Genomic DNA, 14,708 nt, shown 5'->3' on the forward strand with positions numbered 1-14,708 from the left:
GGAGTGCATGCAAAAGATCATGCTTAAGTTTGGATTAATGCAAAAAGCTAAATAATGATTAGAATAATATTTATAGGCATATCTAGTTGACCACGAGACCCATTTGAATAGATCACAATTATGGACTCCATTTGAATGAGTCACAATTATGGACCCATTAACCTAGAAGCCCAATGACCAACTTACTTGTGAGATACGGACTTTTTGTTAAGTTATTTAATGTGAGGATGTTCCCAACGGTCACAAGGAGATACCGACAGGTGATATCCTGGCTTAATGGCCAACGCTGTTATTAAGTATGCATAATCTTTGGTGTAGGAAACACAATCCAGTACCTAGTATTTGGTGTTCGGCTAAATAGTCTATTCATAGAAGATCCACTCTTATTGATTACGAGCTATCCAACACTAGATATCCAATAAATAATATCATATATTCGTCATAAGTAACTCAATCAAAAACTATAATTAGTTGGGTATTCGAACACCACTCTCATATATATATATATATATATATATATATATATATATATATATATATATATATATATATATATATATATATATATATATATATATTAAACCACTCAAACATATATTTCAAAAAAACAAAATTAACAATCACAAAATACCGTTACTGTTAATTTATTTGATTAAAATTATTAAATGGAGATAATTTAATAGAGAGAAACAAGATATATTGGAACCCACAGTTTCTTTTAGATTTGAAATTCCCAGATACGATATAGAAATGCATGTGAAACAAGATTAGAGACGAAATTTCATTTCGATTTATACGTACAATCAATGGAATTTGTGTTTAATTGTTGTGAAATTCTTATACAAAATATATAAATGTCAAAGTGAAATAAAAATTGAACGTAAGATATGAGGTTGATCTTAAAATAAAAGTTAGACCGAAAAGTTTGTCAAACCAAAAATGGGGAAGAATCTGATAGAAATTTGTCTTGTATATGAATAAGAGGATATAGAAGAGAGAGGGAGAAAAACACACTCAACCTGCACAAAACCTCCTTTTGAATAAATAAAAGTCTTCTAAATTCAAATAATTCCAACTTTTCAATTGTGTTTGCCATTATCGTGGAATCGGTAATTATGGTAACAATCTCGCTCAAAAACAAATTCATTAATAAATTTTGTCATCGTCTTTCAATCTCATTCTCATTACTCATTTATTATCTCTTACTTACCTATTCAATTTGGATTATTCCCCCTAGTATAACATGCGTGTACGGTTAAATCAAATTTAAAAAAATCATTTATCTTAATCAAATACTTATATAATATAAAAAAATGCATAATTACTGCCAGAGAGGTTGTAAAATAAAATAAAAAAAAAGATGATACTAGAGTTAAATAATGTCCGAAAAAGAAAAAACAGATATGATGAAAATGTAACGCAATATTATTTATTGAATGAATATAATTGCAATTTTCAAATAATGTGATGTTATATTTTTACATGTTGGCTTTGTGTATTATAATTGCAATATCACGATATTAAATTAATCATTGTCGCGTGTAATATTTGAGTATGGATTCTTCATATTTGAAGATTTAAAGTTGGTGTTCCTATTCTTAAAAACGGTAAAATATAATGATTTCACATGACCGATCGGTAGTGTTATGCTATAAAGAATAAAAATTGAAATTTAATATGCTTACGGCTAAAAACTTATTCCCTTCATCTACTGTGACTGAGATTTAATATTCTTTTATATAAACTTAAAAACAACAATAAATATATATTTTTAAACAGTTTTAATGAAATAATCTTTCTTTTTCAATAGAGATGTTATGTTTAAGAATGGATAAATAGTTTTAAGACAAATTGAAAAAAATATGGTTCGAAGTGAGAATACTAAGTAATTTAATTTTTTTTAGATAATTAAAACTACAGTTGTTTTTATGAGGAATTGTTGGACGAAGGAAACATAATGTCCTATAAAATGATGTTATATGTAAAAGTGTATGAGTAACTCTTTAAGTTGTGAATATGAATAGTAGTAATTGCGTGTCTTCAATGCATAACATTCGTGTATTAACCAAAATCGGCAGCACCTATCTTTAATGCATACCTTGCATTGATGTCCTAAAAATCAAAATAACACGAATGTAGCATTTATCAAGATTACGTTATTATTTTTTTCATAATGCACACGGTTGATATGTATTAAATTAGGGTGACAAGATTAATGGGGTGTGTTTGTCAAATAACAAGTCTTTCATAAATACCAAAAAAATATATTTTCATTTGATATCACATGAACATAATTTTTATTCGTATGTAAAACTCCAAATAAATTATTGTATAAACAGTTATATATATATATATATATATATATATATATATATATATATATATATATATATATATATATATATATATATATATATATATTAATGTGTACCGGGTTTTAGTAGACAAAAATACCCTTATATATCATGGATTCTAAGTTTTAAGGTTAAGGGTATTTTAATAATTTTCATTCTCAAAACTAAAAAAAAGAAACCCCAAATCCTTCTCTCTCATTCCTCTCAACCCTTTCTTTTTCATCTCTCTCACTCCAACATTTTCTCTGTCATCCCTACTGTAGTCCAAATTGAAAAAATCAGAAACACTTGAGGCAAAGGTTCATTCAAGATCTCTTCAATTTCACCATCTTAACCTTTCTAATTTCATTATCTGCATATGTTGAATCATCATCTCTAAAAAAAACCCTCCAGGCCAATTACTAATTCCTTCGGATGTCATTATGCTTGTGAAAATTAGATAAAATTATATACGACAAAAATTATAAAATGAAAATTCATTATAAAATCATTTTTTGTAAGAAATTATTTAACCGCGAGTATTTCTGATTTTTTCGAGGTCAATTACCAATTCCTTTATGCTTGTGAAATTTGGATAAAATTATATAAGACAAAAATTATAAAATGAAAACTCATTATAAAATCATTTTTTGTAAGATTGTTTAACCGCCAGCGTTTCTGATTTTTTTTCAGTTGGGGCTACATAGGATGACAGAGAAAAATGTTGGAGTGAGAGAGATGAAAGAGAAAGGATTGAGAGGAATGAGGGAGGTGAAGGGTTTGTGGGTTTCTTTTTTTTTTTTTTAGTTTTGAGAATAAAAATTATTAAAATACCCTTAACCTTAAAACTTAGAATCCATGATATATAAGGATATTTTTGTCTACTAAAATCCGATGCACATTTCTAAAATGTACTAACTGAAAAACAGGCCTACACGCATTAGCAAACCCCATATATATATATATATATGTATGTATATATCGTATAACTGGACTGTCAACTATAAACAAGTAACTAGACGATCAACCATTACTGATGGATCGAACAGTCTAAGTATAAAAAAATTACTACTAACACCAATTAACTTAGAACAAAGTGTAATTATTAACAATTGGATTATAATTAGATTTTTGTTAATCTAAAACTTATCCCAAAAATTATAAATACAATTATGAAATAAAAAGGCAAGTGATTATATTTAATATATATTAATTACTTAAATGGTTACTTTGACGTATCTTGTTTGACCTAACAAACCTCTAAAATGAACAATGACAAAGAGAAATATTCAAATATTTAACACGCACATGACATAATAAATAATTAATAAATAATTGATATAGACTCCATAATGAAACAATTCATATAACTTTAAAATTAATGTAACATAATGTACAAAATGTGCAGTAATAAGACAATCTTTACCTTTTGCTAAAATGAATAAATTTCATCTTACCGATATCAACTCTAAAAAAAATTAGTAAAATAAAATCAGTGTAAATTTTCAAAGTTTAATCAAGACATGGACCAATTTTATATGAAAAAAAATCATAGGAATTTATAGGTAATATTTATTTCTTTATTAATTATTACTAAAACAATTTTTCTTACGACAAAATTAGCAATATTTGATTGAAGTTTACACGATTAAACCTATCCTATCCTATGTCTATGAAACCAGAAATTCCATGAATTTTCATAATCAATAAGGGAAATATTCTAAAATATTTGTGCAGTTTTAAGGTAATAAGATAAGAAAGAGAGATTAATGAGTTTGTTAGTTGATTACACCCTTGAAGGTAAGTAAAATATTGTATGCCAAACACTAATGATATGTAGCAGAACACTGAAAATCACCAGTGTCACTGTGAATCAAACGACAACATGCATGAGGGATGTTTCATCCTAGAATTCAATTTTGTAACAATTGAAACTACACCGAACTTTCTTCGTATTTCCATAATATCAGCTTTAGTAGAACCATGGTTAGTCACAGCTACAGAGTTCTTTTTGTTTTCTAAAGCATTGGTCAAAGCATTGTTAGTATGAAAGATGGGAGTGAGAAAAAGGGATTCAACAACAGTAACAATGAACTGTTGATTGAAGAAATAATAACAAATATGTTGATGGGGTATCTTATTTTGTACCTTTTGCATAACCAGAAGAAATGGAAGCCTTCAAAGGGAAAAAAACCAGATGCCTCTCACACAAGAAAACCTTCAATTTTCACACATTAACAGCTACCTCACACTATCAGACAAAACACCAACACAAGACCAAAGAAAGTGTCAAAATCTCATGCTAATTTGCTTTGCTATGGTTTGAATGCAAGCACTGTGATAGAAAGAAAGTATTGAAAGTCTCACATCAACTAAAGATAAAACCAATTTATAATATAAATATTGATAAAACCAATTTATAATATAAATATCACGTTACAAGCTGGTTATTTGGGATGGGATAAAGCTTAAAGTTCATTTGTAAGCTTAAAGTTCATTTGTAATATGGTATAAGTAAACATTTTTGTTTTCACCAGTTATTGGACGCTATCAGATTACCCAGTAACTTTTACTAATATACATGAGATGTCTATATGTCGACACGGAGTGTGATGAAAGTGTTGGGAATCCAAGTGTGAGTCTAAGTCCCACATTGGAGATAAATGAGAAAGTAGAGTGGTTTATAAGTGGGAAGATCCATTAACTCATTGCCTTAAGGTTTTGGGTAAAGAGTGGTGTCAATCTCTTATAAGGTTGGACTCACATCTCATTGCTCATTGACTCCCCGGTCAAAAACCGTGTTGGTAAAATTCTGAGTATGCTCTGTGGTTGCGGTTTAATCCGATCTTCCACATCAGAAAAGAGTTATTACTGGAGAGCAGAAGTGGAAAGAAATTGACAATAACGCCATCGCGAATTTGCACCTATCAATGGCAGATTCAGTGTTATCCAGTGTGGCGGAAAAAGAAACAGCAAGGGAGATCTGAACACTTTGTTTGCCCAACTATCAGCGGCTGATTTCAACATAGTTGAAAATGAACGCGCGGAGCTTCTACTGCAGAGTTTACCCGACTCTTATGATCAACTCATCATGAATATTACGAATAATAATATTGAAGGTAGTCTACACTTTGAGGATGTTGCCGGAGCAATTCTTGAAGAAGAATCAAGGCGAAGGAACAAAGAAGACATGCTGGAAAGTTCAAAGCAAACACAAGCTTTGGTGATGATGAGAGGAAAATCAATGAAATATGGGTCTAGTGGGAGTCAGTCCCATGATATATCTCAAAGTAAGAAGCATCTCAAATGCTACAATTGTGGTAAGAGGGGGCATGTCAAGAAAGAATGTTGGCACGGGAAGAGTGGAAGAAAGAACTCTGAGGCATCAACCTCACAAGGTTGTATGGCAAATACCTCAGAGGATGAAAATATTCTGTGAGAAAGAAGGGAGGTCTGGTAAGTCATAAAAGCTCAGAAGATCATGGCATATGCTTATGGGAGATACGTTGCAAAAGGCTAATGCAATGGTTACATCGACAAGTCAAGAAGAAGCGGTGTTGACGTGACATCGTACTTGGACAAATGTCAGAGTGAAGTTTGCAAGGCAGAACGTAATCTGTACCCGGGCTTAAACATAGATCGAGGTTTACTAGTTTGACTACCAGAAAAGAAAACACAAGAAGACTTGGTTCATTCTGATGTAAGGGAATCACCGGAGTTATTCCTAGGAGAAGCAAAGTTTATTCCAGGAGTTTGAGTGTATTACATCAAGAGGAAGTCAAATGTGTTGTTACCAGTTCAAGGAAACTAAAGCACAAGCTTGAAACTGGAGAAAGAATTAAGTGCTTGGATATGCTAACAATGTGAAGGGGTATTGCCTGTGAGTTTCACCGTTCACAAGGTTATTGTTAAGCAAGAATAAAATGATGCTCCAACCAGAAGGCTTTGAAGAACAAGAAAACTTGGTTTGTAGGTTGAACAATGGCTAGGGAGTTTGATATGAAAGACTTGGAACCGACAAACAAGATTTTAGGGATGCAAATTTACCGAGACAGAAAAAGATAGGAAGATTTGGCTTTCTCAGAAGTAAAACTTACTGAAAGTCTTGCGGCGCTTCAACATGCAAGAGTGCAAGCCAGTTTTACCCCATCTCCTATCAATTATCCTCAAGTATGAGTCCTAGCAATGAAGCGGAAAGGATGTAGAAGTCTCGAGTACCGTATGCATCAGTGGTGGACAACCTTGTAATTGCTATGATGTGTACAAGACCTAGACATTGCACAAGCAGTGGGAGTGGTTAGTAGGTTCGTAGCAGGTTTTGGTGGAGAGCAGTGAAATATTGATCGGGTGTTGTATTGCGTTTCGGAGATTCGATTCTACTGAAAGTTTAACGAGCAACGTGAAGGCAAAAATGGTGTGAAGATTTGATTAGTTTCATCAAAATCTTCAAGTGGGAGATTGTGAAGAATGAAGTCCCACATTGGTGGGAACTTCTTAAGTGGTATGGCAAGGTGGTTATAAAAGAAACCCCTTGCCCCCTTTGTAACACATCCCATTCTCTCATTTCTTATCTCCTTTCTTGAATTCTCATAATTTTGAGAAGTTCTTTAGTGAAAGAGAGATGTGCTGTAAATTTCTTTCAGTAGTATAAAATTTCCATTTTGTCTATCATCGGTATTTTTTTTTCTCTTCTCTATTTTAGTTGTGTGTGCTTGTGCTGTATGACTGATACCCAACAGTGGTATCAGAGCCGATGGTTGGTGTTGGTGACCAAGGCTCAGACGAGGGTAATGATCCCTATATCGAAAGTCTTCCTGGCAAGGGTTCCAGGAAAGCGAGACCCGTTAAGATGAACGGCGGTATAGAGGGCGACTCGTGGTTGAAAGGGGATGCTTCCGCTGAAGGGGGAGCTGTAGAGGGAGTGTACCAATGACTCACCCTTGAGGGGGAGATTGTTGGGAATCCAAGTGTGAGTCTAAGTCCCACATTGGAGATAAATGAGAAAGTAGAGTGGTTTATAAGTGGGAAGATCCATTAACTCATTGCCTTAAGGTTTTGGGTAAAGAGTGGTGTCAATCTCTTATAAGGTTGGACTCACATCTCATTGCTCATTGACTCCCCGGTCAAAAACCTCCCCCTTGATACTCCTAACAGAAAGCATATGCTGTCGTGAATACATCCCTTTAGAGTTTGCATGGCAGGTGTCACCATGTTATTCACGGGCTTTGCAAAATTTATACAGATGTCAAATTTCTCACGTAGAGAAATGAACTGCCACCAAGGCAAAATGGTTTTTGGGTACGCTACCTACTAAAACAGATTAATCCCTCACGAACCCTGAATGACTTCATTACGCAGTAGTAGCTTCTCACTCATTCCCCTCACCAATAATACCAATTTCCACGCCTTTTTTTTTTCTTATTTTCTCACTTCTGTATAAATAGAAGGAGTTGCAACAACACATCCTCATTCCCAAACCTGCACCAGATTGACAGATTGAGGGTTGCTTTGGGATAAACCCTCACAACACCTCCAGTCAGTCATATCATGGCCATCTTGGGTAGTCATAATCCTCTCGCAGCCACTTTTGGCATATTTGGTAACCACACACACCATAATCTTCATCATCTCTATCTTTCATCATCACTTGCTTAATGTCTTTCTTCTTTTCTTGCACTATGTTCTTTAAGTAAATGATAGTTGAGTTATTGGTTGATCACAGATTCATTCCCACATATGGTTGTTGAGAATACCATATTCCTCAATATTTAGAATCATCTCTGATAAAGACAAACTAACACACATTCTCCTTTTGAATTGTTCAGGAAACATCATTTCCTTTATGGTATACCTGGCTCCGGCGTAAGTACACGATTATCTCTATCAAATTTCCTGATTCTGTTTAAATATATTTAATTTGATTTTCCCTTACCTGAATTCTCAGGCGAACGTTTCAGAAAATCTACAAAAAGAAATCCACCCAAAGTTTCCAATGTCTACCTTACTTGGTGGCATTATTCAGCTCTTCACTTTGGTTGTACTATGCATCATTCAACATCAAACATTCCATTTTGCTTGTCTCGATAAACTCCTTTGGATGTGTGATAGAGATCATCTACATTGTCATCTTCATAAAGTATGCAGATAAGGATGCCAAGGTATATATGTATATATATATTGATGTGTGCCTCAACCCAAAAAAAGTAAAACTTTTTCCATAAATTCTAGCTTATTGATTACCCATCACACCTACGCCATTCTTTAATCACAGAAATTAACCATTAAGCTACTTGCTGCAATGAACTTTGGGTCCTTGGCCTTGATCGTTTTGGTCACGCGTTTCGCCGTCGATGATTCCGATCAAGTGAAAGTCCTCGGATGGATTTGTGACGTGGTTTCAGTGATTGTATTTGCAGCACCTCTGAGCGTAGTGGTAAGCAAAATTTTCTATTCCACCAAGAGATGAAGTTACACGGCAGTCAATTTGCAATACTCTAACTAATTATTGGCGTGCAGTTACAAGTTATAAGAACGAAGAGTGTACAATTTATGCCCTTCTGTTTGTCATTTTCCCTCTTACTGAATGCCATAATGTGGCTCGCTTATGGTTTCTTTAACAAGGACATGTGCGTTGCCGTAAGTGCCTATACCATTACATAAAATTAGTAACAACTTAATCAGATATATTAATTTGATTACTATATTGCAGCTGCCAAATGTGGGGGGTCTAGCTCTGGGACTGCTTCAGATGTTGCTACATGCCATTTACAGGAATCGTGGTGCGAAGGAGAACGTAACGACAGACGCTGCAGTGACAACCTTTGTGGTGGACGTGAATCCATTGGGCCCTCCAGAAGTGTTCTCAACTGCAGTGAAAGATGAACTATCACTGGAAGATAATAATAAAGGTGGAGAGGACGATGCACAAGGGAAAACCGTGGAAACCAACGATTGCCCTCTGTGATACGTATAAATAACACTACCCACTACTTTGTTGTTACTGCTGCTGCTGCTGCAGAATCATTCTATCATCTTTATGTTATGCTTGTTCAAACCTTAATATCAATCAAGATATGCTTCAGCTTTACTGATTAACTCATTTTTACTTCCTTTTTCTCAATACTTCCATTGCTTTTACGGGTTAAAGGACAACTAACAGCAGCAATCAAAGATGCTTTAACAAACATCACGAAATTTAAGAAAGAAAATCATTAATTAATATGATCCACGCAGCTTTTTGAGATGAGTTCTCTTAGTTAAGCTTCAAAATCATTGTGGTTGGTTTTATGAACGAAAATCCAACTTCAAAACAGATGAGCCTCGAGATGGGTTATATGCAAAATTAAAGGATGGCGCAAAAAGAAATAAAGCAAACATTTTGTGGTGTATTTATGGTGGCTGTTAAAACCCAAAAGGTTGTTTGTGCATGAAAAAGTGAAAGGTGTTTCCTTTTCCTTCCTTTTTGTTAGCTTATTGTATCAGTTGATGACTGTTAGTATCAAATACGAGGTTTACACTTTGTCACACGTTTATGATCATAAACGTTAAAACAACAAAATAACGCTACAATCTCTTTCTGAAAACAAAAACTAAAATAATCTTTATATCCCTTAATTATACAATCATCGTCACGTCGTTATGAACATCTGAGTATTATTATTATTATTATTATTATTATTATTATTATATGCTGAATCTGAGCCTAAAGGCTCAATCTGATGAAAATTGAAGCCCAAAAACACTTGTCCAATATGGGTTTCGATAGGACAAAAACACCCAAGTTCCATAAATTTAGGAGTATAATCTTTTAGATTTTGAAAAATAATTTTCAGAATAGAAAAAGCGTGACTTAGCTTTTTGTAGGATACAAGAAAAATGTCCAGGGGATGAATGGCTATGAACGGGGTGGGTTTGGGACATGTTATATATATATATATATATATGTTTTTTAAATTATTCAGTTTTATATTTTAATCAACTTAAAACTATATACACAAATGTGCCTGTATTGGGCAATGGTCCGTTTAAATTTCACTAAATTACAAATTTTATTTACTTAATTCAAGATATTAATTAAGGAACACAATTCAACATTATACATGTATATTTAATTCAATTAATATTATTTTTTAAGAAAAATTCTTTAAATTAATAGTTATTCATATCATTTTTATTTTTCACTACATTTATTCGCAAAGTTTCATACATGTTTGCAGTTTCTCATAAATAAATATTTTTAATGGGTACTGATACAATACGTTCACGTGACAAAAACATTCAATTAAAACGTTATTTTTCAATTTTTCTTCCAAAATTATCCTTTCATCCTTAATTAGTATTAAAAAAAAGTGAGATCCATCGTGTCATTTGAGTGTGAAAAGCAAACATATGTCAAAGTATTATTTTTTATTTTTAATTGAGTCCTTAACCTTTTTTTTATTACATTGAAAACTAAAAAAAAAATTAAGTCCATCTCTTTTAATTTTGTTTTTTTAATTGTTTTACCACATTTTTTGTTTACTTCTTGTTTTTATGTGTGAAGTTTTTACAAGAAAATCTTTGAATAATAATTAATTTTAGGAACAAATTCAAACAATCAAGGGATTAGTATGATGTAAAAACATTGCAAATATAATGTTTTAAGTAATTAAGCAAGGGAAGATTAAGGATATAAAAACAAATTAAAAATGTTTAATTCACAAATCTCATGAGTGGTTAATGTAATTTATTAATATTTTTATTACATTTTTAATTTAAAACATATATTAAGTTTTGAAATATTGGTTAGATAACTTGTCAATAAGAACATATTTTCTCTTAACTCAAATATAAACAAAGAAAAAAAAAAGTATTAAATGTTTCATATATTTAAATATAAACCAATTTCAACCATTGTTTACGATTTGGAAAGTATGATATTTACATTTTGAAGAAATAAATTGCAGAATAGATAGGCATTTTGCAGTAAAAATTATATATGAAACTTACAATACATAGTCCATGTTTATCAGTGTTTCCTCCCTAAAACATGAAAAACCAGAGCATCTAACATTACTCATACATTCTAATTTCAACTCCCATCCCCCAGATATATTAAAACATTACTTGGCTTTAGCTTCAGCTTCAATCAAATTAGTCAAATATTTCTTGGCTGCAGCCATTTTCTCTATGCAGCAATGTAACTTGGAATGATCCTGCAAAATAATCAGCAAAGCTATGTGTGTATAAATTAACCTTTCAAATCTTTTTCTCTCTGTTTCATATTTACCCTTTAACACTATCATCCATAATGTTTGGTATCTACACTAGGACTTCAAAACTAGTCCGTCAGGACTAGCAGCATATTACATCACCACTGGGCTGAATTCACTCGCCGAAGCATTCGTCTTGGTTTACTCTTCTCCTCAACTGGAACAAGACACTCCATGAGCTGCACACAAAGAGTAAAAGGAGACTGATCACATTAACAGACATGCAGCAACCACTTAAAAGGTAATTATACCCTTATATAAGTTAAAGCCTTGTGGGTTTGTTGCCCAACCATTACTTGTCGAAGCCATTCTTAGTACAATTGTAAGAAAAGAGGGAGTTCACTTCACTCTCTAAACTCTAGAAACAATAATATTACTCCTGATCCCCGATTCATATTCAACCAAGAGATGTAAATGTAGGTATTGAAGTGATGCACTGTATGTAGCAGGTCTAAGAGTTCCAAGAATACCTTTCCAAGGATAAGTGGACAACTGACACATGGCACATGTGAATTAATTCAAGAGTATATCAAAAGTGCTGTGCCAGTGAGATTGAATAATCCATCAAGAATGGTAGGCAAGACAATTTAGTGGGCACAAGACTATATGATCTGAGAGAATGAGCCAAAAAAGAAGTGGTAGTTCATCCGGGTGACTTAAAAGATCAGTAAGAAGGCAAGTGATCCCAAAAGAAAGCAGAAATTGAGATTAAACCTAACCTAATCTAATCTAACCACTGCAATTATATGGATAGGTGCATTGTACCCTTCACATTGCTACTGCAATTGTATGCTGCAGCTGATCAAACCTAACCTATTGAAAGGCAGTTAAAACGTGAACATTATTACAATTGCTAGGCTGACTCACCCCATGAACTGTAGTTGTTCGAATTCAGCATTCAATTCATAGTTATAAAAGCAAATAAATGAAAGTTGACTTGTTTTCTTGAGGCATTCAAGAATTACACCAATACAGTAACATCACCCAGGTTGAAACAGAAAGGAAGTGGATACTGTGCATACCTGATTGAACCTCTGCCTTCTCCTTTCAGCCTGCATATAACAACACCCAATATTTCATAAACTCACGAATCATATATTAAGCAAAAAAAAAAAGCACAAAAATCTCCAGAAAGAATCAACCAAGAAAAACCAGATTTTCACAGCTGATAATAATAAATTAATAAAAAAAAAGAAGATGAGGCGGAAACGAACCTCTTCCTTTAACAATCGAGCATTCTCTTCCTCGAGAAGTGTAACCAAAGACTCTAACTCAACAGTATAAGCCTGGAAACAACAAACATCATCACAAACTGTCACTCGCCGAACAAGTTTCAAATAAAAAAATAAAATAAAATTGAAAAGAAAAAAGAGAAAAGAGAAAAGGAAATAGAAAAAAACTACCTGCTTGCGTTCCCTGGACCTAGCGGCAGATTCTCTGTTTTTTATCATCCTTCTCTGTTTCTGAAGAGTAGCCCTATCCACGACGGCTTCCTCCACGGCCTTTCTCTTTCCCCTTCCCCCGTGAGAGGGCGGAACGGCGTCATTTCCGGCAACGGAGGTCAACAACAAATCGTGGAGGCTGATTGCCATGTCCTGAGACTCAGCGCCCCCGACCACCTCGTCCCATACCTGGCTCGAAATCAAACTCTGCGGCGGCGCCACATCGGGATTCGTCGTCACCACCACCTTCGACGATGCCATGTCCTCTTCTGATTTCCGTGTTTGGTGATAGTTATTATAGAGAATACAGAATAGAGAATAGGGAATAAATAATCACCAAACTCTCTTCACTTCCCCCCAACACATCACAACTATATTGTTTTACGCTAAACCTTATTCTTCTGTAACAAAAACTATTAATAAATTCTATCACAGACTAACCATTAATATTACTTTCTAATTTCCATTTTTGCTCCGCAAGATTTCAAAATACATCAACCTGTATAACATTTAATATATTTTGTAATTCCTACGGCACATATACAACTAAAGAAAAAAAGGTAATTTATTTATTTATGTTTATGATGATAATAATGGATATTTAATATTGGAAGTATACTTGGTGAATGGAGAAAAAATGTGGTGGTTGGTGGAAGTGTTATAGATTGATTCTTATTTCTTTTAAAACTAAATTATATTTGTCTAGCTCATATAATAGGAGTTTTTCTAAAGTTTTACTCCCTAAAGTCTCCTGTAAAGTAGATAGGAACATAGTTAAGTGGAGCTAATTCTTCAAAAAAATTAAATTAATTCAATTTTAATATATATTTTTAGTTATTCTTTTTATTTGTTTTACAATATTTTTTTAACAGTTTTCAAGTTTTGTATAATTTATTTTTCCTTTTTCTTTACTCAAATATTTTTTTATAATGTTGAATATCTAAAAAAATTATAGTTTAAGAATTTTATGACACAAGATTAATTTTTTATTCTCTAATAAAAAAAATTGTTTTTTTATAATGTTAGATAAACTATTTAAAAAAATATTATATAAATAAGCTTTTAATTTACTTTTGGTTTTAACGTGTAAAATATAATAAACACGTTACAGTTTGAAAAGAAATATATTTTTTTCTAAAAAAAATGATTTATAAAAGAATTAAATAAGTTATTATTTTTATAAAATAATACTAATAACATAAATATTTTCGTATATTAAAATTGAATAAATATACATAATTTTATAATGTTTTTTAAAAAAACTAGATATTAATACAATTGCTTTGATTCACAAATACATAATTAGTGAATATAATTAAATTACGAAACCAGTTAAATTCATATGTTATCTTAGTAAAAGAATTTTTAAATATTATTAAGAATATATTATTAAAAATAAGATAGTCAACATGTTAAAAGATATCTATAAACTAGTCTTGGTTTACAGAGTTTTTATAAGTATTTTAATATCTTAAACTTTTTCAATGAATAATTTTTTAACTTTATGAGCTTTTTTTTATCTTAATTAATGTAGATCAGAGTAAATAATGTAAAATGAATTAAATTCACAAGAAGTATATCAGTGAGGATGGTTGATATTGCTGTAGAAACAAGGTATTTACATATACATGTCTCTAAATGAAGAAAAAAAAGGACATGTTCTTGCAATTTTAATAATATCA

At 32.2% G+C, this 14,708-nt stretch overlaps 2 protein-coding genes across 3 annotated transcripts; one reads left to right on the forward strand and one right to left on the reverse strand.

Annotated features, from left to right (window-relative positions):
- Positions 1-7,745: 7,745 nt before the first annotated feature.
- LOC108342285 (bidirectional sugar transporter N3) lies at positions 7,746-9,428 on the forward strand. Its single transcript, XM_017580036.2, has 6 exons — positions 7,746-7,932; positions 8,159-8,195; positions 8,278-8,491; positions 8,605-8,766; positions 8,850-8,969; positions 9,043-9,428. Exons 1-6 carry the CDS (start codon positions 7,881-7,883, stop codon positions 9,295-9,297), a joined length of 840 nt encoding a protein of 279 aa, XP_017435525.1. The 5' UTR covers positions 7,746-7,880; the 3' UTR covers positions 9,298-9,428.
- A 1,862-nt stretch (positions 9,429-11,290) lies between these two features.
- LOC108342109 (G-box-binding factor 4) lies at positions 11,291-13,433 on the reverse strand. Of its 2 annotated transcripts, XM_052879510.1 has the most exons (5): positions 12,988-13,433; positions 12,799-12,870; positions 12,607-12,636; positions 11,682-11,763; positions 11,291-11,527 (listed from the first exon to the last, which is right to left on the reverse strand). In XM_052879510.1, the coding sequence occupies exons 1-4, from the start codon at positions 13,285-13,287 to the stop codon at positions 11,683-11,685; spliced, it is 483 nt and encodes a 160-aa protein (XP_052735470.1). In that variant the 5' UTR covers positions 13,288-13,433; the 3' UTR covers positions 11,291-11,527; position 11,682. The 2 variants fall into 2 exon arrangements, with proteins under 2 accessions (XP_052735470.1, XP_017435304.1); XM_017579815.2 differs by having other exon boundaries at positions 11,291-11,763; positions 12,988-13,430.
- Positions 13,434-14,708: the final 1,275 nt, after the last annotated feature.

This window comes from Vigna angularis, chromosome 6 (genome assembly GCF_016808095.1).
Source record: "Vigna angularis cultivar LongXiaoDou No.4 chromosome 6, ASM1680809v1, whole genome shotgun sequence".
Taxonomy (NCBI): Eukaryota; Viridiplantae; Streptophyta; class Magnoliopsida; order Fabales; family Fabaceae; genus Vigna; species Vigna angularis.